Here is a 26,083-nt window from a genome sequence, read left to right on the forward strand (position 1 = left end):
GGAAAAAACGTCGGCTGCTAAATGCAGTCGTGATATTCCAAATATTAAAATTATACCATGGATCCTTCTCAAGCCCAAATGCCACTTTTACTGCAGAGACGTGGAAGTGTGAATTAGTAATTAGTAATATTAATTTGTACCCAAAAAAAGTCACGTTCTTTTTGGCATAGATGGGTAAAAAAATCATACAGGTTGTTTCTTCAAAACTGTCCATTCTAGTGGAGTCGCGGGCAAAAGCTAGTAGCATTAGATTATGATATTTCCAAAACAGGTTTGCAGGGGAATATCAGCGAAGCTTCTTCAGATTTTTGTCTGCCGCTGTGCTCGCTCCTAAAAAGGTATGTAACGCGAAACTTATTTGTAAATTCGATTTTTATTACTTTTGAACAAATTTTAATATTTATCGCAAATAAAAATACGAGTTTAGAAATGAATCATAGTTTACCAAGATATTTGCATAGGCGGATCTGTCACCTGCATAGGTTTGTATTAATTTCGAAACAGGTCGATTTGCATAGTTTTATTTGCTTGTGCATAATTTTGAATTATAGTTCAGTGCTTTGTTTGGTTTATGCTTACGAAAACATTCTAAGTAGGAGATTATTTGGTTCGTATTGGTTTCGTAGGTCATCTTTTTAATATTATAGTAATATAAATCAGTTTCGCAATATCAAATGCAAGTCGGACTCGTGCACGAAGGGTTTCGTACCATTATAGAGCCAAAGTAGGCCAAAATAGGTGATTTTGTACTGGAAACCCCCCTTAATTTTAATTTTATTATTATATATTATTAAAGTACACAAGTCATTAAGTATTTGTTGCCATTTACTGATATCGAGTAAAAAAATGCCAAAAATATCACGTTTGTTGTATGGCAGCCCTTTCAATATTAATTTGTTTTGTTTTCGGTGTTTGTTGCTATAGCGGCAACAGAAATACACATATTTTTTTACAGATTTCTGAAAATTTAAGAAGTCGAGCTATGCGGTTCTTGAGATACAGCCTGGACAGATAGACAGACGGACAGACAACGAAGTCTTAGTCCCGTTATCACCTTACGGGTACGGAACCGGAACGAATACGAATCTAGTAATGTAAAAGTTCTCGAACGTAGATCAAGATATATATTATTATAATAATTATTTTGTAGATATTGGTAGAGCAAATGATCCACTTATTTATACTTTGTAATTGAGTTAAGAAATTTACATTTTCCGTCACCTAATAAATTCAACTGTACCGATAAGGATTTGCTAAAATTTTTGGCCAATTTGGTTCCGTATGAATGAATAAAATACAGATTTGAATGTGTTAAAGTTCACCAAACCAAATAAATCTTGTGAGCAAGATACTTTGGAATTCGGCTTAAAGCACGACAAGAAAAAAGCTTCTTGTTAATCGATATTTTTATTGTCTACTTACTTAATCTATCATACTTAGCTCCCATGGTTCTGAAAACTGAGTCAATTTGAAAGAATGATGTTCTCACATTTCAAAATAGTTATAAAGGTCTACTTGTTAGGGATACAGTCGATTCTTGTATATTTGATAGAAATGACACGATATTAAAAGACTGAATTAGAAAAAGTAACAAGAGAAACTGAAAAAGAATCGAAATTGATATATTAAGTAGCTTAAGTACCTATTACCTAATTAAATATTACACGATTTATTGTAACTATTATTTTGCTGATGTTTTTGTTATTTGCAAACAATTTGATCTTGCTAATATAAATCCATGGAGTTTCCTTAACGATTTTTTAATATAGCTGACAAGATTAATTGACATAAGATATCGTATTTAAGAGTTGAATAACTTCTAAATTTCTCTCAAAAATTAGCTCCGAATGTCGGCTCCAACTTAAAATAAGAATTTTAATACTCGCCACCGCTAATGGCCTGAGTTTATTAATCGCTGATATAAATAAAGAATGTATTATATTCGAGACCGCAGTCAATCTTTACGTTAGAACAGCGCAGTGTTTTTTCCGCGCGGATTCGGACATGACAGTTTGTTTTGTTTTTTAAGGCGCGAGATCTTTTCCCAATGTGATCACCATACAGTTTCTAAAAGGTAACATAGAATTTTCTAGGTGACGGTCTTCAATTGTCCTTTACTCATGCGATTACAGTTAAACAGATAATCTAAATGTTAATCTTCAAACGAGGTTGCGGTTCTGTAAACTACTGCTTCTAGAATATGGTAATGATCTTGTATTGACACGTAAGTCGCATTTATAAGGCTCATAGTAATAAGGGGGAGGTTTTAGCGACAGTAATGTGCCTTTGACGTGTGCATCAGCTGTGCCGACTGTCAACCGCCAGCTATGCTAATCTCGCGACCTCGCCATACCTGATTCGAAGACGCTGATCCACTTTCGGTGTATTTCGATCCGAATTTATTACATATAAATGTTAATTAAAGCAATGAGGAATAGCATTCTTGACAGATTTCAGCCGTTTTGAAGCTTAAATATTGCTTGCTTATGACATATTATTCAATCTAGTTTCAGATTGACTAGACCTGTGGGCAGCGTGAGGGCGCGGTGACACTTGTTATGAGGCAGTAGTTGATGCTGTTGGGACATTAGGACTTCATTTATACAGCAATGAGTGATTTAAGCAAAATTGTAAGTATTTTTATTTATTTTAAGCATGTTTGAGTGATGCTAAAAAGGCGGATGCAATCTGTAGGTTCTTTGAAGTTTGCAGATAATTTATTACATTATTATTGTAATAATATAACACTTTAACAGCATTATGTGTTACAAATAAAACAAAGAAGCTATATTTTATTTTAAAATTTTTATTACTTGTCTACAAGTTTCCATATTTGGTAATCTCGAATTATATAATATAATCAAATTATTGTCAATAAAATCAGTCTTGTGTATGCTTTACAGTCATACTTATAGGAAATGTAATAAAATATAGCAGTGAGTTTGAGTGCCGATAACAACATTTAATTGTTATGAACCACTAATTTTATTATACTTTTTATAAAATTTTCACAGCACATAAGACTAACTTAAAAAGGGGTCCCGCCTATTTTTAGAGTGAGATGCACCAACTTACTATAACGATAACAAAATGTCAAACCAATAGTCAAATCTCTGGTTTAATCACTAATGGATTGCACCATTTTAGCAATGGTTAATATGACGCCATAATATAGGGCGATGTTAAATGCAGTTTTTTTTCTAAATTATCTTAAGAATATAACTGCATTCATAACTCAATACGTATTTTTTGTGGGATTGATACACATAATATTATGCTTAACAGCGTCCTTAAAACTATAGCCGTAACCGGTCGATATTGGCCGGTTATCGTTAATGTTTAGTTAACAAATGTCAAAATAATAACGTAATCCAGTCGTTTTATCATATTTAAGCTAAAGAATAAAAATGTTTTTCTGATTGCGATGAAAAAAGTTAACTGTTAACAAAAAATCATGGTGCAACAAACGTTTTGTAAAGTTCTGTGGTTATCGTTATAGTTACTGCTAAAATTAACATTAACTGTAGCTATAACTACACCTGTGGTGCAACTCAAGGTTTATTCTACTTTAAGTATAATATCTCATACATCCTAAACCTCTTAACAGATCAATTAAGAGGTTTAGGACGTGGGCATATTATTATGGATATATACTTTGAATCTAGTGGAAAGCCGAAAAGACTTTGTTGTTATAATTTTATATGTTTCCACCTGCATTTCCACACCATATTGTAGAGGGCTAACTATATAAATCTTCATAAAACTTAAACTCAAACGTGGTAAAAATGTAAATTTAATGATAATATTAATGTGAATATAATTAAAAGTTTAACTTAATTAGGTGAAAAGATGCCAACACGTGATAAAAGCTTCGTGACATTAGTAACTGGTTTATATGAATGATATACATTATACATACTGAATATTTAGTTCATAGGTCAATTTAAACATGCTACCTATATATATATATATATATATATATATATATATATATATATATATATATATATATATATATATATATATATATATATATATATATATATAACAAATAGGGTGTAACAAAAATAAGTGATAATACTTTAAGGTGTGTACGTGTTCCTTGTAGAGAGTTAACTGTGAAAGTAGCAGCTCTGGAAGACGAAAAAATCACTTTTGTATGGGCAAGGGCCCGAGCGTCACGAGTTTCCCCATACAAAAGTGAAAAAAATTTTTCGTCTTTCAGAGCTGCTACTTTAACAGTGAACTCTCTACAAGGAACACGTACACACCCTAAAGTATTATCACTTAATTTTGTTACACACTGTATATATATAGGTAGCATGTTTAAATTGACCTATGAATTAAATATTCAGTATTGCTTGTTATGATCATATTTTTTATCTTGGATAATAAATATTATGCAGTGCCTCTTTAAGATCTAAAATGTTATCTTTCTCGTTTTTCTTATAAATAAAAGAGACCAAATGGATGATTTTAACTCGGGAATCCAGCAACTGAGCCACAAATTTCTTTCAAAAACGTCAAATCTAACAAACATAACGATACTGAAATAATCCTGTTCGAGTTTCATGTCTTACCAATTGCATTGAATTGTTGGCATAATCATTCGATCATTATTCTATATAATGTACAGAATTATAAGACTTTTAAGCCTGTAAACAAAATTAGAATTTACCCCGCCATGTTAGAGATTATTCTCTCTCCTCCCCCGTCATTATCATCCAAGTACCATTTTGCATAATATGGCTAAAATGAAAAGTAACTCTGCGACAGCAGAAAAAAATCATAAATGACTAACACAATTCACAAGTCATTATCATGGAGTGAGGATGCATAGGCTGACTGTTAGCGTATCACACGCTGACAGTCAGCCTATGCATCCTCATTATATTTTATTTTAAAATTTTTATTACTTGTCTACAAGTTTCCATATTTGGTAATCTCGAATTATATAATATAATCAAATTATTGTCAATAAAATCAGTCTTGTGTATGCTTTACAGTCATACTTATAGGAAATGTAATAAAATATAGCAGTGAGTTTGAGTGCCGATAACAACATTTAATTGTTATGAACCACTAATTTTATTAAACTTTTTATAAAATTTTCACAGCACATAAGACTAACTTAAAAAGGGGTCCCGCCTATTTTTAGAGTGAGATGCACCAACTTACTATAACGATAACAAAATGTCAAACCAATAGTCAAATCTCTGGTTTAATCACTAATGGATTGCACCATTTTAGCAATGGTTAATATGACGCCATAATATAGGGCGATGTTAAATGCAGTTTTTTTTCTAAATTATCTTAAGAATATAACTGCATTCATAACTCAATACGTATTTTTTGTGGGATTGATACACATAATATTATGCTTAACAGCGTCCTTAAAACTATAGCCGTAACCGGTCGATATTGGCCGGTTATCGTTAATGTTTAGTTAACAAATGTCAAAATAATAACGTAATCCAGTCGTTTTATCATATTTAAGCTAAAGAATAAAAATGTTTTTGTGATTGCGATGAAAAAAGTTAACTGTTAACAAAAAATCATGGTGCAACAAACGTTTTGTAAAGTTCTGTGGTTATCGTTATAGTTACTGCTAAAATTAACATTAACTGTAGCTATAACTACACCTGTGGTGCAACTCAAGGTTTATTCTACTTTAAGTATAATATCTCATACATCCTAAACCTCTTAACAGATCAATTAAGAGGTTTAGGACGTGGGCATATTATTATGGATATATACTTTGAATCTAGTGGAAAGCCGAAAAGACTTTGTTGTTATAATTTTATATGTTTCCACCTGCATTTCCACACCATATTGTAGAGGGCTAACTATATAAATCTTCATAAAACTTAAACTCAAACGTGGTAAAAATGTAAATTTAATGATAATATTAATGTGAATATAATTAAAAGTTTAACTTAATTAGGTGAAAAGATGCCAACACGTGATAAAAGCTTCGTGACATTAGTAACTGGTTTATATGAATGATATACATTATACATACTGAATATTTAGTTCATAGGTCAATTTAAACATGCTACCTATATATATATATATATATATATATATATATATATATATATATATATATATATATATATATATATATATATATATATATATATATATATATATATATATATATATATATATATATATATATATATATATATATATATATATATATATTTAAATCGCCGAAGACTTGTTGCGTCTTTTCAAAGTCGAACCCTATGGCGTCTACCATTTCCAATGACTTTTTAATTGTTTTTCGTGCGAATATAGTTACATTGCTGTCATGTGAATTCTATTGTCGACGAGAAATTTTGTTTACGTACGAAAATTAGATATTCAATTTGAAATAATTCTCGCTGGTTTTTTGCTTCCGTTCTCGATGGAAATCATGTGACACATTGTATATTTATGTATTCGTTCCATGCATTTAATCGTTTTTCCTACATCCATTTAAATGTATGGTTATATTGATACCGTATATTGTACTATATTAATTCCATGCATTCTACTAATTAAATGACTCCTTACTATATTTGAGATTATATCGGTACCGTATATTATTTTTTTATGTACGCCATAAACTGTTGAGTTTGTTGCTTCCTCCTAACCTTATATGTTATATCGATACATACATAGGTACCTATATAATAGATCCCAATAAATTCATTGCGTGATGTGGTCTCTGTCTACCCCAATGAGGGACAGGAGTGACGATATGTATGTATAAATAGAGAATCATCCCTCTTTATGAAGTCGATTAAAATGAAATACTTATTTCTATAACTTGGAGTACATAACAGACATTAAAAACAAGTTATCCCTATATTACATAGATTAATTAAATTTTAAATTATAATTAGGTAAGTCCGCTAGGCTAACTAAAAAATATTAAGAATAATTATGATAGATATGATCATTTTATTTATGTGAGCGTGTTTCTTCTGAACTTAAGTATGAACACAAAATAAAACAATTGTTTCGGTAGTAGGTATTTTTAAGTTTTATTGTTTAAAATCAAGTAGGTACAATAATAAACCCATAGTCATAATAATCAAAGTGTCGGACAAATCAAATACACCGAAATAGGAACATAAAAGTAATTTAAGAAATTAACAATTTTAAGAACGACCAGTTGAGAGGCTAATTTACTGTGACATTGACTATAGTTAACTTGTGTATGTAAGCAATACTAGTTTTCAATCGTGGCTCTGCCCACGTGACAAGTTGATAAAATTTAACAAATTGAAATTCGTTATTAGCCGTTTAGGCGTTAAAAAAATAAAACAAAAATGCTTAGAAAAATATTAACCTGAAGAATCACATATCAAACATACCTATCAGTACAAAGTCTCAAAAAAAGGCCCTTTAGGCGTCGAAAAGAAAAATAAAAACGTTTAAAAAATTATTAACGTACCTATCAAAAATAAGATAAAACAGTCCAAAATCTCAAAAAATTACACAACTACAACTACAAAAAGAGGACGGTATTTGATTATAATACAAGTTCACAATAATAATAAATTTTTTCGTAAGTAGTTGGTTAACGCGCGCGCATAAGCAAACACGACGCGACGTTGCGTTCTGTGCTGTGATAGTCATAGTCAATCATGGTTGTCGTGATTGATGTACATAGATCATTTCGATCGTTTTTTGTATTGTTTATTGTATCTTCTTCTTCCTAGTCGTATCCTCATGGCTGAGGGACGTGACCACCAAAATTTGCTTTTTGGGATAGGGCTCTCCACTTGTCTCTATTTTTGGCCTGATGAAATGCCTCCTGGAACGTGCAGTCAGCAGCCTTGACAATCGCGTCTGTCCATCGTGTAGCCACTCTGCCTCTGCCTCTTTTCCCCTCTAATTGCCCAGCTAGTATGAGACTCTCAAGATTATTAGGCTCCCGGCGGGCTATGTGGCCAAAAAAGGCAAGTGATCGTTGTAGACAAAGCGTGGACAGGCGGGTGGTAATTTTGAGTTGCTGAAGTATAGACGTGTTAGTCCGGTGTGCGGTCCAAGGGATGCCGAGCATTTTACGCCAGCACCACATTTCAAAAGCGTCAATCTTAGCTCGAGTACGTGCTTTTAGTGTCCATGTCTCGGAGGCATATAAAAATATTGAAAAGATTAGGGAACGCATTAGTGTTATTTTTGTGCTACGATAGATGTTCTTATTCTTCCATATCTTTTCTAAGCGCCCAACCGCAGATTTAGCCATCTGAGCCCGTCGGACAACCTCCTTCTGGCAGTTACCATTGTTGCTAATCAACGATCCCAGGTAGACAAACTCCTCTACGGGTTGGAGATCTTGTAGTAAGGATGTCTTTTGTATTTGGTTCAGCTTATCGACGTACATCAGTTTGGTTTTATTGCGATTGATTTGGAGGCCAAAGTCTCGACTAATCTTTTCGAGCCACGCTAGAAGTTCAGCAAGTTTCACTTCGCAAGTACTTATAAGCGTGGTGTCGTCAGCGAACCTTAGGTTGTTGAGAAGGTATCCGTTAATTTTAATACCATCCTCCCAATCTTCCAACACTCGACGCATTATATATTCGCCTACGAGGTTGAACAGCTGTGGAGAGAGGATGCAACCCTGTCTGACACCACGCTCTGTAGCAAACGGCTCTGACAGATCATTGTCTAATCGCACCCTTGATCGACCTTCCAGATAGAGGTTTTGTACCAAAAATATGAGATGATCGGGGACGCCCAACTCTCTCATCACCTCCAGCATTTTGGACCAGACGATGCAGTCAAAGGCCTTAGCGTAATTCACAAAACAGAGTACTATTGGGACATTGAATTCTCTGCTCTTTTCTATCAGCTGACGGATGTTTAGGATTTGTTCTCGGGTACCCCTGCCCTTTACGAATCCCGCCTGCTCTTTGGATATCTGTCTAGTTATATAGTGTGCCAATCTGTTGTTTATAACATGGAGAAGAATCTTACTGGCGTGTGAAATTAGTGAGATGGTCCGATAATTTCCACACTTTTTAGTCGACCCTTTCTTATGTAGTGGTATCACGAGAGATTCTGTCCAATCGTCTGGCCACTGTCCTGTTCTCCATACTTTAAGACATATTGAATGCATTACTCTGATTCCACACTTACCCAAGCTCTTAAGCACTTGTGCCTGTATACCATCTCCACCGCAAGCTTTTGTTTTGAGCTTATTTATAGCTGCTTCTACTTCATGGAGAACGATGTCGGGTTCTTTATCTGTAAAATCTAATCTAGTGTCAGGTTCATCAGCGTCATATTTGTACAGGTCTTGGCAGTAGTTCCTCCATCTTGTCATCACTTGGTTCTTGTCTAAAATCAGGTTACCCTTTTCATCTTCTATGTTCCAAGATTTTGATTTTCGTTCCCGTGTGAGAATTTTTACCTTTTGGAACATGTCTCTTGGATGTAGGGTATCAGAGTGTGTTTGTATATCTCTACATATAGAATTGATATATGCATTCTTGTCATGTCTACAGAGACGCTGTACTAGTGAGTCAAGTTCAGAGTATCGCTGTTGTTCTACCTTTGAACGAATTCCTCCAGTCTTTAGAGCCTTTCTTTGTGCGATTGCCTCCCAAGTGGTCATCCACTCAGATCTAGGGTGTTTTACTTTCCGTCCATTTGTGATTGTTCTAGTTGTCTCTTCTAATGCGGCCTTAAGCTGATTCCATGATGTATTGGCTGAGTCAAATGGGCAATACGTTTCACTGTCCAGTCGAGTTTGTAGTGTGTCCTCAAAAGCTTTCGCTTCTTGTGTTAGAAGAATATTTTTGGATGGTGGAGGCTTTGAAACTACTTTGAGGCGGACTCTGTATTGAGCTATTAACAGCTGATGGTCGCTGCCACAATCTGCAGCCGGAAAAGTCTTTGAGAGAGTTATGCACGACTTCCATCTGCTGCTGATTAATATGAAGTCAATCTGATTTTTATGACCTGTTGGCGATCGCCATGTCCATAAGCGTCTTGGATGTTGTTTATATGCCGTGTTAGTTACGAATAGTCCTTTTTCAATGCAAAACTCTAACAACATCTCACCTCGACTGTTGCGGGCTCCTAAGCCGTATTCCCCAATAACATTCCTTAGGTGTTGATCATTATCAGTGTGCCCTATCTTAGCATTAAAGTCTCCCAGGATGATAGTGCATTCCTTCTTTGGTAACGCTTTGCAGGTTAATTCTAGCTCGTGGTAAAATTCCTCCATCTCTTCTTCGGTGGCTGCAGTGGTCGGCGCATAGACCTGTACAAAGTTAATTGGGTGTGGATGGGCTGAAATTTTTAAGGATATAATTCTATTGTTGATGGTATTATACCCCAATACCTTGTCTCGTAGCCAGCTAGCAACTATAAAGCCCACACCACTAAAACTATTGTCTTGCCTGTCAGAGTAGATTACCATATTTCCTTCAGGTGTGATGTGGTATCCGTTATCTTTGACATGGGTCTCACCCAATCCTAGTATAGCCAGATTATAGCGCTCCATCTCCGCTTCAACAACTTCGATTTTTCCTGGCCTTAAAAGTCCACGGACATTCCAGGTTCCTATTGTTATTGCCCTTCCCTTGGGTGTTAGTTTGCTAGAGTAAGATGTTATGTTTCCAACTGCAGCCGGTAGCCAATTTCACACCAGTCGGCCCGGAACCAAGCTGGCGCCGAGCGTTAGTCGGGTCGCATGACATCATATTATCTCTGGTGGCGTTCTTAATCATGGTGGTTTTCTTGGGATTATAGTCGCGGTAGTTTCCCGTTGCTTTCCGCGCTAGACTTTTTGAGGGTATTTAGTCCTCAAGGCCACTACTGCCTAGGAGTCAGGTTATCATATCCGCCGCCTGAGACTCGGCGTTGTTACTCGTTTAGCACCACCCGGGGGACACGTGTAGGGTAGTAAAAGGTAATTCCTACGGACGCGAGTAACCACCGCCCCCGTTTATTGTATCAAGTTTGATTAATTTTAAACATTGATTTGATTTGTAATCTAATTTTAATTGCCTGAAATGTAAAATCAGCGATATGCGATCAGTAGTTGGGAAAGGGTCCGGTGGTTTTAACACAGGTTATACTGTAACCTAGCTAAGCTGCCGGTTGCGATCTTAACATTCTAATATAAAAAACCATTGAAAATAAAATAATTTGCATATTGTAATTGTCTAGATTAAGGTTTTTATGTTATCGAGCTGAATAAAAGTACATTATTATTATTATAAGTATGCCATCACAGTTACTATAAATCTTATCAAGGGTGTCGATTTATGAATGAAGAAAGTCAAGATTAAAAAAAAATCTCAGAACACTGTACAGTGTACAGCCTAGCCCATGACCCGGTAACCACTTGACGTTGAGTTTCGATGCACTTGTTTAGGCTATTTTCTCATTACCGTGGCTTTCTAATAGCGAAAGAATTATTTAAATTGGTTCAGTAGTCTCGTAACTCGTAAGTTAAATAGTAATAAGCAAACGATAAAATATTTCGTCTCTACAATATTAGTAAGTATAGATATTTAAAAATACATTAGTCCCAACCCAATTCGCAGTCTAAACTCAGTCACTGATGGGCTTTTGTTTAAAATATACAATAGGTAAGTACTTATCAAAGAAAATCATATACGTAGGTATGTAGGTAGGGACATAGTAGTTAATACAATCGATCCAAAATACTTTTAGACAGGTAAGTATATAAACAGTTCAACAACAAACAGGACACTGGACGTCAGGATAATGATCGTAAATTGCATATTTATTTGTAAATAAATATGCTGCACCAGAAAAATGAAGATTTATAAAGCGATTTTATGTTCTTTCGTTTCATAGGTAGAACAAAATTATTTGTAATAATATTGATATTATTCTTGGTCGTTGCACCACAATTAAAACATTTTTTTTGTATTACAAAATGGGTCGACGGCCAAGGCCATTTTATTTTGTCTTTAAAATAGTTTTTAAAAACGATCTACATCAATCACGACAACCATTGACACGACAATCTAACACTGAAAGAATTTTTCAAATCGGACCAGTAGTTCCTGAGATAAGCGCGTTCAAATAAGCCCTTTCAAATAATTTCCCTCCGTTTTTTCCACATTTTCCTCTATTTCTTCGCTTCTATTATTCTTAACGTGATAAAATATTGCTTATAGCCTTCCTCGATAAATGGGCTATCTAACACTGAAAGAATTTTTCAAATCGGACTAGTAGTTCCTGAGATTAACGCGTTCAAACAAACAAACAACCTCTCCTGCTTTATAATATTGAAGTGTAGATAACATTTTTACTACTTTTCTTACTATTCTACTACTATTTTTCGAAAATGTGTCAAATAACTACCTAATTGTAATATCGACATTGCATCGATTCGATATATTTGTTCCTGTTTTCCTGAAATACAGTTACAGATTTGATCATTATTCTGAATGATCGTCATTATGTTTTTAGGGCTATTCAGGAAAAAGACGTTCAGGAAAATGAGGAATTCACTAAATTCGTTTATAATTAAGTATTGATATAAAGAAAATTATTAAGAACTTAGAAATGTTGCGGGCCTTTATAACTTGGTATAAAAAAAGTAGTGAAAAACAGACAAATGTTGGCACAGTCGAGAAATGTAAATGACGTCTTATTTGGAAATTTTTGTAGAACGTATTTCAAAGAGAGAGAGAGAGCATAAAACGAAGACCTCTATCCACACCAAAGCACTGCGATCAAATAAAGTGAGCCAGCAGATTTTATCGCAAAATAGGTTTCAACCCGTCACGTTGAGTATATCGGCAAGGCATTCAAAACAAACAATGCGCAGGACAATGACGCGAATTTTATGAACATTTTAAAAATATAATTTTTAGTTATTTAATGTAAGTTGATGTGTTATTTGTTGGTATCGGATTCTTCTCTTCTTTATCTTCAAATTAACATTAAATTTTTAATCCTTTCTAGCTCATTTTTTTTATAAATAATAAATTGTAAGCGGCAGTATCGAAACGACACGCAAAAATTTCATAATTTGGTACTTTTTTTTATAATAACTTTTGAAATATTAACTCTACTTTCAAATAGTTTTAGCAGCATTTTTGTAAGTTAATTAGACATTGAAATGTGTAATGTTACATCAAATTTACGAAGGCGTTGTGAACCCAACTTTGAAGACATGAATTTAGTCTCTCTCAAATATTCGCCCCACTACACAATATTTATACCACAAGCGTCATTACGTCCGCGCTGGCCGGCAAAAAATATAAACAAAAACATGCCCTTGCATGTCGCGTGCGAACTCCGCCCCCTCGCCTCTGTCACCCCCGCGTCTCCTCTGGGACGATGTCGTTTTGTGGGACGTAATTAAATCACACATTAGAATTAATAAAAACTTTATTATATACAGGAATCCACATTATCGGCGTGTTATACGTAAACAAAGTATCGAATATACGCCACCGATATACGGCGCACAGTAGCGACCTCCAAAATTCGCGCGCCAAATAGCGGAACTAATAAATACGCCGAAAAGCACTCCGGTGACAAAACAACGTCCATGCCAATATTTCACCCAGCCATTGTACTAACCTTAACACTACTTCTGGCTGAATTTGAGAGATGGTCAATCTTGCGTCCGTATACAGGATGCAACAAGTCAGTCGGACGCAATATCATCGGTAAAAACCGCCATGTAGGACGCAATATCAACTCCGGGGTGGAAATATATATATATATATATATATATATATATATATATATAAAATAGGGTGTAACAAAAATAAGTGATAATACTTTAAGGTGTGTACGTGTTCCTTGTAGAGAGTTAACTGTGAAAGTAGCAGCTCTGGAAGACGAAAAAATCACTTTTGTATGGGCAAGGGCCCGAGCGTCACGAGTTTCCCCATACAAAAGTGAAAAAAATTTTTCGTCTTTCAGAGCTGCTACTTTAAGCTGCTAGTTTAACAGTTGCTCTCTACAAGGAACACGTACACACCCTAAAGTATTATCACTTAATTTTGTTACACACTGTATATATATAGGTAGCATGTTTAAATTGACCTATGAAATCAATATTCAGTATTGCTTGTTATGATCATATTTTTTATCTTGGATAATAAATATTATGCAGTGCCTCTTTAAGATCTAAAATGTTATCTTTCTCGTTTTTCTTATAAATAAAAGAGACCAAATGGATGATTTTAACTCGGGAATCCAGCAACTGAGCCACAAATTTCTTTCAAAAACGTCAAATCTAACAAACATAACGATACTGAAATAATCCTGTTCGAGTTTCATGTCTTACCAATTGCATTGAATTGTTGGCATAATCATTCGATCATTATTCTATATAATGTACAGAATTATAAGACTTTTAAGCCTGTAAACAAAATTAGAATTTACCCCGCCATGTTAGAGATTATTCTCTCTCCTCCCCCGTCATTATCATCCAAGTACCATTTTGCATAATATGGCTAAAATGAAAAGTAACTCTGCGACAGCAGAAAAAAATCATAAATGACTAACACAATTCACAAGTCATTATCATGGAGTGAGGATGCATAGGCTGACTGTTAGCGTATCACACGCTGACAGTCAGCCTATGCATCCTCATTCCATGATAATGACTTGTGTATTGTGTTAGTCATTTATGATTTTTTTCCCTTATGAGTCCGGGTGCCGTCCGTATTCTTATACAATACTGAGACCATATTTTCCCATACGAGAATATTTACCATATTTGAGTTATTATTCAGCTTAAGATTATAATTACCTAGGTTCGTTATAAGATTATTATTACCTAGGTTAGTTATAAAGATTCACTGTAAAATATTTACGTGCCAAAAAATATGAACGATTACAATTTAGTATGTAAATATTGTAATCGTTCATATTTTTGGTATTACATTTGTATGGCATTTCAATGGCACCCGGACTCTTAATATTACAATATTTTAAAGTGCTTTCAAAGACAAGTGAAGTTTTATTTCATATTGTTATATCTAGCATATATAGCAATCTAATATCTTGCTGTGCAAGTTGCAACAGAAGCATTTTTTGTTTTTTACTAAACAGTTATTATATTAAAAACCGATATTTTATTGCAATATCAAATTAATTTTATTGTTTCGATATTTCAAACATTTTTATAACACACTAAAACAAGAAATTATAATACCGATAGTATAATCATATCATTTTCTTTGCTTTAGATATTTAACCGGTTATATATTATGTCACAAATTCATAGAGATGCTACATGATTGACCTTTTTAGTGATTTAGTTGTCTCGATCAATTTTTTTTGTGTAGCGCTCGAATTTCTATACGAGACATAAAAAAACTTAGACTTATAATAATTAGATGTCGTTCAATGGATTGCTTAAACGTTATATTGTACACTAGATGATGCCCGCAACTCTGTTGCGCCAAAATTCGTTTATCGCGCGGGAACCGTTAATTTTTCCAGGATAAAAAGTATCCTATGTCCTTTCCCGGGACTCAAAGTATCTACTTACTTAAATTTCAGCAAAATCGGTTTAGCGGTTTGAGCGTGAAGAGGTAACAGACAGACAGACAGACAGACACACTTTCACATTTATAATATTAGTATGGATAATAGCAAGATCTAAAAGAAATAAAGGGCTGTAGGTTCTAGAGATATAATATAATATTAGTATTTCTATTGATTAAGCAAAAGTTATTAATATCATATACAATCATACATGATAATATTATTTAGGCAAAGTGTCGTCTCAGTTATATTAATAAAAATACGTCGTACAGTCCTACATCGATATGCAAGATATTAATTATTGTACTTTTTGAATTACAGGTTATCGTTGTGTCATTATTCGTCGCAGCACACTGTTCGCCGTACGACGACGGGAAATGGAAGCACAAAAAGTACGACGCGTACGACGACGGAAAGTATTATAGGCCTCGAACAGAAGGCAAATACGTGCCGGGCGACGAAGGAAAGTACACGTACATATACCAAAAAGGAGTCTGGCCGTACGACGGCACCTACAAGCATTTGGAAGTGGGTGACAACGAGTACGCTATATACGCACCCAGATTCCCCTACACTTACTCGGCAATTAATGCGTTGACGGACGCGTACGAGTCCCCCGATATTCTCACGCTGGGAGACTTCGGGCTGGGAGTTCCGAATTACTTCGGCGCCTACCACGCTCAACAGGAGAAGCTGCAGGAAGTCAAACACGATAACAATGGAAGATACGATAACAGTGGAAAATATGTCCACGGTGGGGATAATGGAAAATATGTGAAGGAGCAGCCGAGAAAGCCAGCCAGCCCGAACACGGAGGCAATCAACCAGTGAGTACTTACCTTATTACGTAAACAAACATACTCGTATACTCTTCAAAGATTGTATATACATCAAAACTGCGGCAGGACAGTTCGTCATTCGTTAGTCGTTCGATTTTTTTTAAATAAGGGGGCAAACGAGCAAACGGGTCACCTGATGGAAAGCAACGTCCGTCGCCCATGGACGCGGAGAAGACCTGTAGGTGCGTTGCCGGCCTTTTAAGAGGGAATAGGGTAATAGGGGAGGGTAGGGAAGGGAAGGGAAGGGAATAGGGGAGGTTAGGGAAGGGAATAGGGTAGGGGATTGGGCCTCCGGTAAACTCACTCACTCGGCGAAACACAGCGCAAGCGCTGTTTCACGCCGGTTTTCTGTGAGAGCGTGGTATTTCTCCGGACGAGCCGGCCCATTCGTGCTGAAGCATGGCTCTCCCACGTATACGATAGAACATTTTACTAGATAGTGTTATTATGAAATAACGAGCTGTTTCCTAGATTTTAAAAAAGTAAAATTAAGGTGCATTGCTAGCATTAAGATATTGAATTAGGTACGCAAGGGCAAAATTACTGTATATATTCTATAGAATCAATGATCACCCGATTTTCTATTCAAAATTTATTTATATTAATAATTTCTTTGCCATTAACGTGTCTATAACACTATTTATTAATTTTTTATTAGATAAAAATTACTTAAAACTTAGATGCAATATTATACAAATAAATCGTACAAATTTTTTATCGCAAGCTGCATATTTGAGTGCATTAGTGCCTGGACCGTTCGTTATGCTTCTGCAAATAATGAAATGCGAAGATTACAGCAAATCATACATTTATAAAAATAAAGTGCTTATTATTATTAGAGTAAATTACACATATGAAAAGCTCAACGTGTTGAAATAATATAATTTATTTTATTTTAGCCTGCTCAGACTTACAGACTTTATATTACGGTATAGGCGTATTATATCAAAGTTCGCACGCATAATATTATGCGAGCACTTACATGAACTGTCATTAATTGTATTGCGTATAAAATATAACATAATGGTATCTAAAAAAACACAACAAAGAATAGTTTAACAAAACTAACCTTGAAATCAATCTTGAAATGCATTTCTAAATTATATGCAACTAGTACAAGTTAGCCCTTTCAAATATTTTCCCCATTTTTTTTACATTTTCCTCTATTTCTTCGCCCCTATTAGTTTTTGCGTGATAAAATATAGCCTATAAGCCTTCCTCGATAAATGGGCGTGGTTGCGTAGTTTTAAAGATTAAAGGGAACAAAGGGACATGAGGGAGAAAAAGCGACTTTGTTTTATAATATGTATAGATTGACAGATTTAAATGTAATTTGGATGACATCTCACGCAATTAAAGTGTGTTATTTCAATACAATACCCCAGTATCTTATATCTTTAAACGAGCAATTTATATATATATATATATATATATATATATATATATATATATATATATATATATATATATATATATATATATATATATATATATATATATATATATATATATATATATATATATATATGTAGAGAGTTAATTTATAAAATATAGTAAACTATACAATAATACCTTCTTTCTTTATTTGCCAGTATGTTTTAATAAACAAAATTTATATTAAATAAGGAAAAAGTCCCAGGAAAGGACATATTTATCACATCACACACATACATCACAGAAACATCTACTATAATTTAACTTCTTATTGTCTGTCTATCCGTCAGTCTGTCCGTCTGTCTGTCCATCTTTCTGTCTGTCTCCAGGCTTTATCTCAAGATATAGCTCGACATATGATATTTTCACATATTGTGTATTTCTGTTGCCGCTATAACAACAAATACTAAAAACAAAATTAAGTTATTTCATTGAGCCGTGTCACTATTTATTTCGGTGTGAACCTTAAAATCAAGACGGAAAAACAGTCGTTTTAAAAAAGCATCTCTTGCTATTAAATAAAGTGGATTTTAATAAATAAATTAATAAATTTTATTTATTTTTAATTAAAAACTTATTGACGTTCGCGGATGAAGGAAATATCATACAAGCGGAAATGACAAAACATCTCTCTATAGACTATATCGCTAATACGCTATTTATATTTAAGGTTTAATGTGTCTCATCTATTAGCAGTATTTAATTTGTGCAATGACTTCGGAAGTAATAAATCAAATCGGCAAATTAAGATATATATTACAAACTTTAATGAGTTCGAGGCCTTTAAAAAATCGGAAATAAAACCGTCTGGTCATTAAATCTGATAAAAATGATGATTTATAATGCTTTATGATTCATAATTCTACGATGACTAGATGTTAATACTACAAAGACAAAAATGTCTTGTTAATTACATTTTAGAATTGAAAGTCGATTTATATAAAAGTAATATATATTGTCATTTACTTGACTCTCGCAAATTTTATACAATTAAAATTAGTGTATATTATTCTTTTCCAGAAATCAAAGCACCTCTATTCAACATTTTCAAATCGTTTTAGTGGCTTAAGCGTGAATAAAATAGACATAGTTTCAGTTTTATAATAATACGAGCTTTTGCCCGCGGCTTCGCTCGCGTTAAGAAGTATTATTATATACAAACTTTCATCCCCTATTTTAACCCCTTGGAGGTAGAATTGATCAAAATCCTTTCTTAGCGGATGCCCACGTCATATCATCTACCTGCATGCCAAATTTCAGCCCGATCGATCCAGTGGTTTGGGCTGTGCGTTGATAGATCACCATATCAGTCATTCACCTTTGAGTTTTATATATTATTTATATAGATTAGAATACAGCTTTAAATGTCCCCTTTAGCATGAGATAAAATCAGAACGCAATCTCATAAAATTTTATTCAATTGACAGTTATTTTACAAGTTATTTTACTCTACAAGGCTTTAAGAAGCATGGATGCATACAAGCACGTTTCTTGATAGTATTGAACATAGTGAATGTTAATGTCATTTCATCATCAAAAAATTATAGTGATAAAAACGCCCAGACATAAAATTATATTTTTTTTATTTTAATTTTTTAAAAATTAATAAATAAATACCTCATCTGTCGTAGGAAAGCCAGCTTTTATGCATCTCTTGCCTATGCAATCTTTTTAATAGAAAGCCCTAAAAAGCTTCTTAAAATAGGAAGTAATGCGCACCCTTGTTAGGTGTATATGTCATTTATGTCATGCAAGTGTCATTTTACCCGTGAAAATTTCGATGAAAACAGTTTCGTATCCACCTACGAGTCCAAGTGATATGAGATTCTTGTAGTTTTTTTATTTACAAGTCTGACTAGTTTCAAATTGAGCCGCAGTACGATCGTGCATTAATATAGCTGTCAGGAGTAGGAAAATATTATGTTGAGATCGAATTAGTTCCAAATTGAGCCACAGCACAATTTTGCGCTAGTAGGCATATGTTATGTCGGAAGTTGCAAAAGCTTTGAGATCGAGCTGATTCGATTCTCGATTCGATTCTGATTCAGTCGGGAGTAGGTCAGCTGAACTAGATTAAGATTATCTATATATTAATACGTGAGCCAAAAACTTTGTATCCCTTTTGACGAAAAATGCGGAAACATAGGTGAATGAAATTTTGCACAGTTATAGTTTAAATGGTGAAGGAGTGCATCGAGCTAATATTATTTTGAAATTATGCTTTTGTCGTACATTTTTTTAACAAATAAAACATTACACACACTACAACACACACACTAGGAAAAATGACAGATTTTTGAGTGAGAAGCCTATACATACGAATACTCTTTTATTTATGGTTGAAGTCTGTTGACAACAAGGTGACAAATTGAAAATGGATTATAGTTTTTTTGATTGAATCTTAGATACTATTAGACAATGCTTACACAGCCAGTCTGAGATCAGCTGAGTCCCAGAGACAAGAGTTGAAAAAAATATGATAAGCTCAATATTTTTTTTACAAAATATAGGTAGTAGTCCTAATGTCGTTGAAACTAAGGTCGAATTTCGACCATTGGGCGATCTCTAGTATTTAGGAATATGCCTCGTACTGCATACTCTATGGCCTATGCATTATTTTATGGAAATTGGTCGAGCCCTTAGTCCCTTTAGTTCCTTTCAAGCCAATTACATAACCAAACCTTTAAGAAGAGAGCGTATTACCTCTTAAAAGGCTGGCACCTGCAGCTCATATAATGTTGCGGGTGTCCATGGGCGACGGTAGTTGCTTTCCATCAGGTGACCCGTTTGCTAGTTTGACCCCATATATTTTTTAATGTAAGCAAATAACAAAGGTAGATGCAGATTAGAATATACTACAGCTGTAGGCGTATTGTTTACGGGGAATATATATTTACATAATCTATGATTATTTTTTATTTAGATCAAGTTAACAATAAACCAAAAAAAATAAAATTGTATTTCTAATCATACTATAATTAAGTTACGTCTAAAAAATTAACGAGCTTCATTTTGAGCTTTATTTATGTTTAGGTCAAAATTAATTTAAAACAGAGTATGACAAGGACGAATTCAATGTCAAACATTAAAAAAACTTTTCTGATCAATAATATTTAGTTGCCGTTATTTTTTGTTTCAAAAGTATGAGGGTTCCGTACCCAAAGGGTAAAAACGAGACCCTATTACTAAGACTTCGTTGTCTGTCCGTCTGTCTGTCTGTCTGCCTGTCTGTCTGCCTGTCTGTCTCCAGGCTGTAACTCAAGAATGGCTATAGCTAGACTTCTCAAATTTTTACAGATTATATATGGGCTCCTATACAAAAAACACAATTTTTTGTCTACTTTCGCTCTATACCGGTACGGAACCCTTCGTGCGCGAGTCCGACTCGCACTTGGCCGATTATTATAATATACACTACTAATTGTTAAAAAATTTTGTTTCGATGATTCTAGGAGCAGTAACTCTACATAACAACGAAACACTTATAATATCGGTCTATCATCCGCATTCAAATTCTAAATGTAGGCTTGATTTTTCAATACCTGTGTATCTTAGGGTCCCCACTCCCCGCAGATATACAATTTCAAGTTGGCTGACTAAAAAAAATAAAAGTTGTACAATTTAGTTGGATGCAATGTGCGAGCTCTCATAAGCTGCCATAGCTAACAGTCATACTATACGATTTAGTCGCTCAACTTAAAATTGTAGGTCTGCGGTCGCTCTTACACATAAAAGGTTTTCTGGAACTACATAGTGTTGGCTTAAAATTTAAAATCTCGTTCCATCTTATCATGGAACTACTTATGATATTCGAATTTATGCACATTATTTTGCTACATATTTTAAAGTTTATTGATGTCATATTATTCATCCAGTTTGAAGTTATTTGACCTTTTCGGGTTCCGGTTAGAGGTCGGCGCTCAAGGTTTTTCCGAATATTAAATAGAGCATCTTTAAAATCCTTGATACGGTATAATGTCATAACAGGATTGTACTACCTATTACGTAATGTTTTAGGCGGGGATTTAAAAAGGTCTCTGAATAATGTTGCACGTAAAAATTTACGGCATTTCTATAGATTTTGTGCAAAATATGTTTAAATGGCAAGTAAATCAATCGTGGTCTAACAATGAGGGTGTTCAAGTTCGTGACATCTGACGGATGTCTCACACGAGTGTTTAAAACTACGAAGCTAGCTCTGACGGGGCGTTTCGTAGTTGGATTTACCCCCAAGCTGTAAAATAGACATTGAAAACCTTTCCGAAAGACTGGCAAGCCAATGGCCTAAAACCAAAACTGGTTCCGTCATCTTGTAGATTGTCATTTGATAGAAAATTACTGTTTTATGCCCACGTCCGCTTGTCGATGTCATTGTATTTGTGTGATCCTGCCTAGCATACTCCAACGAGATATATTACTCTCGAGATAGTTAAAAACTACTCGTCTCATAATGTCAAAATCTCGACATTATCTCGACAAAACTCTATAAAAATGTGTTATTTCGATGATAGATCTACGCGATAAAAAATGTTTGTTATGCTAGGGTCAATAGAGGTGAAGAGACAAACCATCAAACATCGAGAAAACATGTAGAATGAGATATCTCGTTAGCGTATGCTAGGCAGGCTGGTGTCATTTTAAGTGAGCCATTTTGCATTCCCTCCACTTGGATGATAGTTACAGACTTGTAGTATAAGTCTGTAACTGTCATCCAAGCATGGGCGTAGCCAGGCTTGGGCTCAGGGTGGGGCAGCAGTCAACCTGCCAAAGCGGCAGTAGTGCTGCTGGTAAAGGAGATCTGTCAAAAATTACATTTTTGTATGATGGCAGCGTTAGTTCCTTTTTTCACCACGTTCATTTAATACGTTCAACGTTCCACGTTCGTTATGCGACAGCCGGGTGCCGCTTGGGGATTGATGTTAAAGCCTTGTCGAGCTGTACGGATATTATGATTGTAGTTAGAAAAAAAAATCTGTTTTGTTAGGCATCTAGTTCAGAGCCAGGGTGGGGCAAGCGCCCCAGCTTGCCCCAGTGTGGCTACACCCATGCATCCAAGTGGTATAAGATGTGTGCAGCTTTGTATTTGTTAGATACAAATTAAGATAGATACAAGTATTATAATGCTTTACAAACGAAGTACATGGTTAAACCTCTACATGACTATAATAGTCATGTTGTGGTATGTGGAATAACCAAACTTTATGTGTATAATATAAAAAAAATAAGAAGGGATTCTTGCGGTTCACCGACGTTGATTTATGCTTATGGCCTCAATATTTTTTTCAACCGCAAATAAAAATAAAGAGGTAGGTATAAATAAGAGCTTTACAAAACCCTTCGTTAGTATTAAAAGCGGATTGGGTATATTAAACGCGTAAATTAAATTTGAAATTTATTGATATCCCTTGGCCCAAAAACAAAAATAAAACGAGATAAAGCGTGCTTAATTATGAAACATGTGACTGGTAAAAACACGCTAATATATTATATTGAGGGCCAAATTATTTTTAGAAGCTAATGATATTAAAAGTCAGATATTAAGTTACATTATACGATGTTGCTCCAACAAAAAGCTGAAATATTGCTAAGTTAAAATTAGGTAACTGTTTTCCTTAAGTTTCAAGCTATCCTTGTAATAAATTTTATCGAAACCCGTCCTATGGTCCAGCCGAGCGTTGCAAAATGACAGAAATAATTTTAAAAATTTATTCACTATAAAGCTAAGAATAATAAAAATTAAGGAAACGTAACTCCCATACTATTACCTTTTTAAATTTGGTCCCTTTCGAACTGTCATGTAACGTCAGCCTGATACCGCTGAAGGCCACCTATATTGCAAATGTATTGAAAATATGTACCTAGTTACAGTACTCCCAAATTAATAATGCGCATGCAAATCTTCGCTAATTATCGTAATCATGAAAACACCCGAATCTATGAATCTCTCTTCATTGATGAATCTCACTGCATTGTTTGGGGCTCTTACGAGCCCCAAACAATGCATTTGCTTTTTGCACCTTGTTCAAAGGAAATAGAAGTAAATAATATCATAATATAGCCGGTGGCTGTCCGCTGTCGCCGCGCCGGTCCGTCAATAAGTGCTATAACACCGGGAAGCCATCGCGGCGTTACCATAATAATATTATGGTAACGTCCAAGTAACGTTAGGCTCCTCAATGTCGCTGCAAAGCGCTGTTTTTCTTAAAGTTAAGTTTAAAACAGTGCTTGCAGCGACGTCTTCTGACGCTCGGGAAATACGACCGTTGCCGAAAAATTTCGAAAATTTCTATGCCCATTATCACTTTGGGAGCACTGTACACATTTTTGACAAGTATTGTAGAACATTGTTTTTTGACGGAGTTATTTTTCCTTACTTTTCATTTTTCGTAGCTAAAAAGGATATTTTAATCGGCAAAGCAAAGCAAACTAGTTGTATTGAATATTTTTAAGGCGATGCTAACTGAAAGAACGTTTTTCTTCTATTCAGAGGCAGACAAGAAAATAATAAATACACTATCAACAATAATAAAGTGTTAAATATCAATAATTGAAATTTACAAAAAATAAAACGAATTTTATCACAATAATAACTAATATTATTGTTTTTTTCTGTTTTTTCAGATACTTCACTCCGACATTAAAACTGAAAGAAGGCGAGAAGCTAGGAACCGTCTACAACTACAAGGGAACCAAAGTACTCACCACCGCTGAAGAAGCAAGAAACAAAAAACTAAAACTAGAGTATGAAGTATTTATTAGGATCGTAGATGATTTAAAGAAAAGAAAGTAACTTCTAAATTGATTCGACTACTACAGTTATTCAATGCATTGCGAATAGATAAGTTATTATACGTTTTACACAAGTTCTGGTATCGTTTTATTATGAAAAGAAACTTATGGCGACGCAAGATTATTTATTTTTGTATATTGTACGGGACGACTAGTCAAAAGAAAATGTATGAGCATTGAACATGTATTATAATTAATTTAAATTAACTTATAGTGTAAACCAATAAATTAAAGTAAATTAAACAGTAAACTCATTTACTTTAACATCCTGCCTAAGTATTTTATTATTCTAGTATTTTAGAATATGTTAATTTGCTTTAAGGTACAAGTAGATTATGTTTAAAACATTGTTTTTAAATACATAAACTTTCCACTACCTGTGTTTGTATTTAAATATTATAAAATATTAAACCCCTTTAATTTAATAATCATAAGTGCTTATTTACCTCTATTATGATACTGAGAAAATATTTATGGAAATCAAACTTTTTAAGGGCTTGAATAAATTTCAAGACAATGAATTGCATTTCCTAGTTCTATCACTATTTTATTATATAAATTAGAGAAATTTAATTTACAGGTAACCTGTCCTACGGTCCTACCTAATGGGAGCTACCGCATGTGAATTTTCCGCTAGAGGCGCTAGTGTAGCGGAAGGTTCAAAACCGTCTATTTTGTACTAGTTTTTGCGGTTTTCGTGACATAAATTATTAATTATGCAATTTACCTGTTGAAAAGCGATCTCGGTAGCGGTAAATTACAAATAAAATTCGACTGCACGAAGCGCGACGTTCAGTCGAAATGTGAGTGTTCAAATTTATACTCCTGATAAATAGAGATCGGAATGTCTATCCCAATCCCACGCTAGGACATCAGCAGGTCAAAAAATGTACACACTAAAATATTATTATAATCAGCAATCATCTCTACAATGACAAATTATCAGACCTGTCGATTTTGCAGCCCAAACTTGGCAGTAGGTACCATTAAGATAGGACGAAGTGGGAGTGAAATAACAATAGCGAGGCACTAAAGTTTTTAGGAATTTGCCACCATAGTTACATAATACGAGTAGAAATATTGAAAGTGATCATAAATGGATCATCAGCCTTACAAGGAAAGTGGCAAGATAAAATTATGTCATCTACAAACCTGATTTTGACTCGAACTTTGTAATTTTAGGAATGCCATTTTACTACTACCTCTAGATGGATTTTTTATATATTTTTATAACATACTCAATGACTCCCGCAACTCCGTTGCGCCATCCGGAACCGTACATTTTTCCGTGATAAAAAGTGTTCTATGTCTGTAGGGGTCCAAGGGGATGTTTGTAGAGTTCCAAAAGAGTATGTTGTTTGAGCACCTTTATCATGTAAGTTACAAATGGTAGCGTGTTAACAAGTACGCCTTGCTAAGTGCACTGCTATAGCAGTGAACTTAGCAAGGCTTAGACAAAGTCCCTTTCGTTAAAAACGATGACGAAATTCGTTATCAAAATGTATGCGGTTTGACATAAG

The 26,083-nt window shown here is 34.4% G+C and overlaps 1 protein-coding gene across 2 annotated transcripts; it reads left to right on the plus strand.

The window, feature by feature from the left end:
- Positions 1 to 301: 301 nt before the first annotated feature.
- On the plus strand, positions 302 to 24,781 carry LOC121731054. Of its 2 annotated transcripts, none has more exons than XM_042120372.1 (4): positions 302 to 338; positions 2,508 to 2,630; positions 15,823 to 16,328; positions 24,396 to 24,781. In XM_042120372.1, the coding sequence occupies exons 2-4, from the start codon at positions 2,610 to 2,612 to the stop codon at positions 24,562 to 24,564; spliced, it is 696 nt and encodes a 231-aa protein (XP_041976306.1). In that variant the 5' UTR covers positions 302 to 338; positions 2,508 to 2,609; the 3' UTR covers positions 24,565 to 24,781. The 2 variants fall into 2 exon arrangements, with proteins under 2 accessions (XP_041976306.1, XP_041976305.1); XM_042120371.1 differs by lacking the exon at positions 302 to 338 and adding an exon at positions 2,319 to 2,381.
- The last annotated feature ends 1,302 nt before the right edge of the window (positions 24,782 to 26,083 follow it).

Source organism: Aricia agestis, chromosome 10 (genome assembly GCF_905147365.1).
Source record: "Aricia agestis chromosome 10, ilAriAges1.1, whole genome shotgun sequence".
Lineage (NCBI taxonomy): Eukaryota > Metazoa > Arthropoda > Insecta > Lepidoptera > Lycaenidae > Aricia > Aricia agestis.

Coding starts and splice junctions, on each gene's coding strand:
- LOC121731054 (XM_042120372.1), top strand. CDS start 2,610: ATGAGTGATTTAAGCAAAATT. Junction 2,631..15,822: donor TGAGTGATTTAAGCAAAATT/GTAAGTATTTTT, acceptor TTTGAATTACAG/GTTATCGTTGTGTCATTATT. Junction 16,329..24,395: donor AACACGGAGGCAATCAACCA/GTGAGTACTTAC, acceptor CTGTTTTTTCAG/ATACTTCACTCCGACATTAA.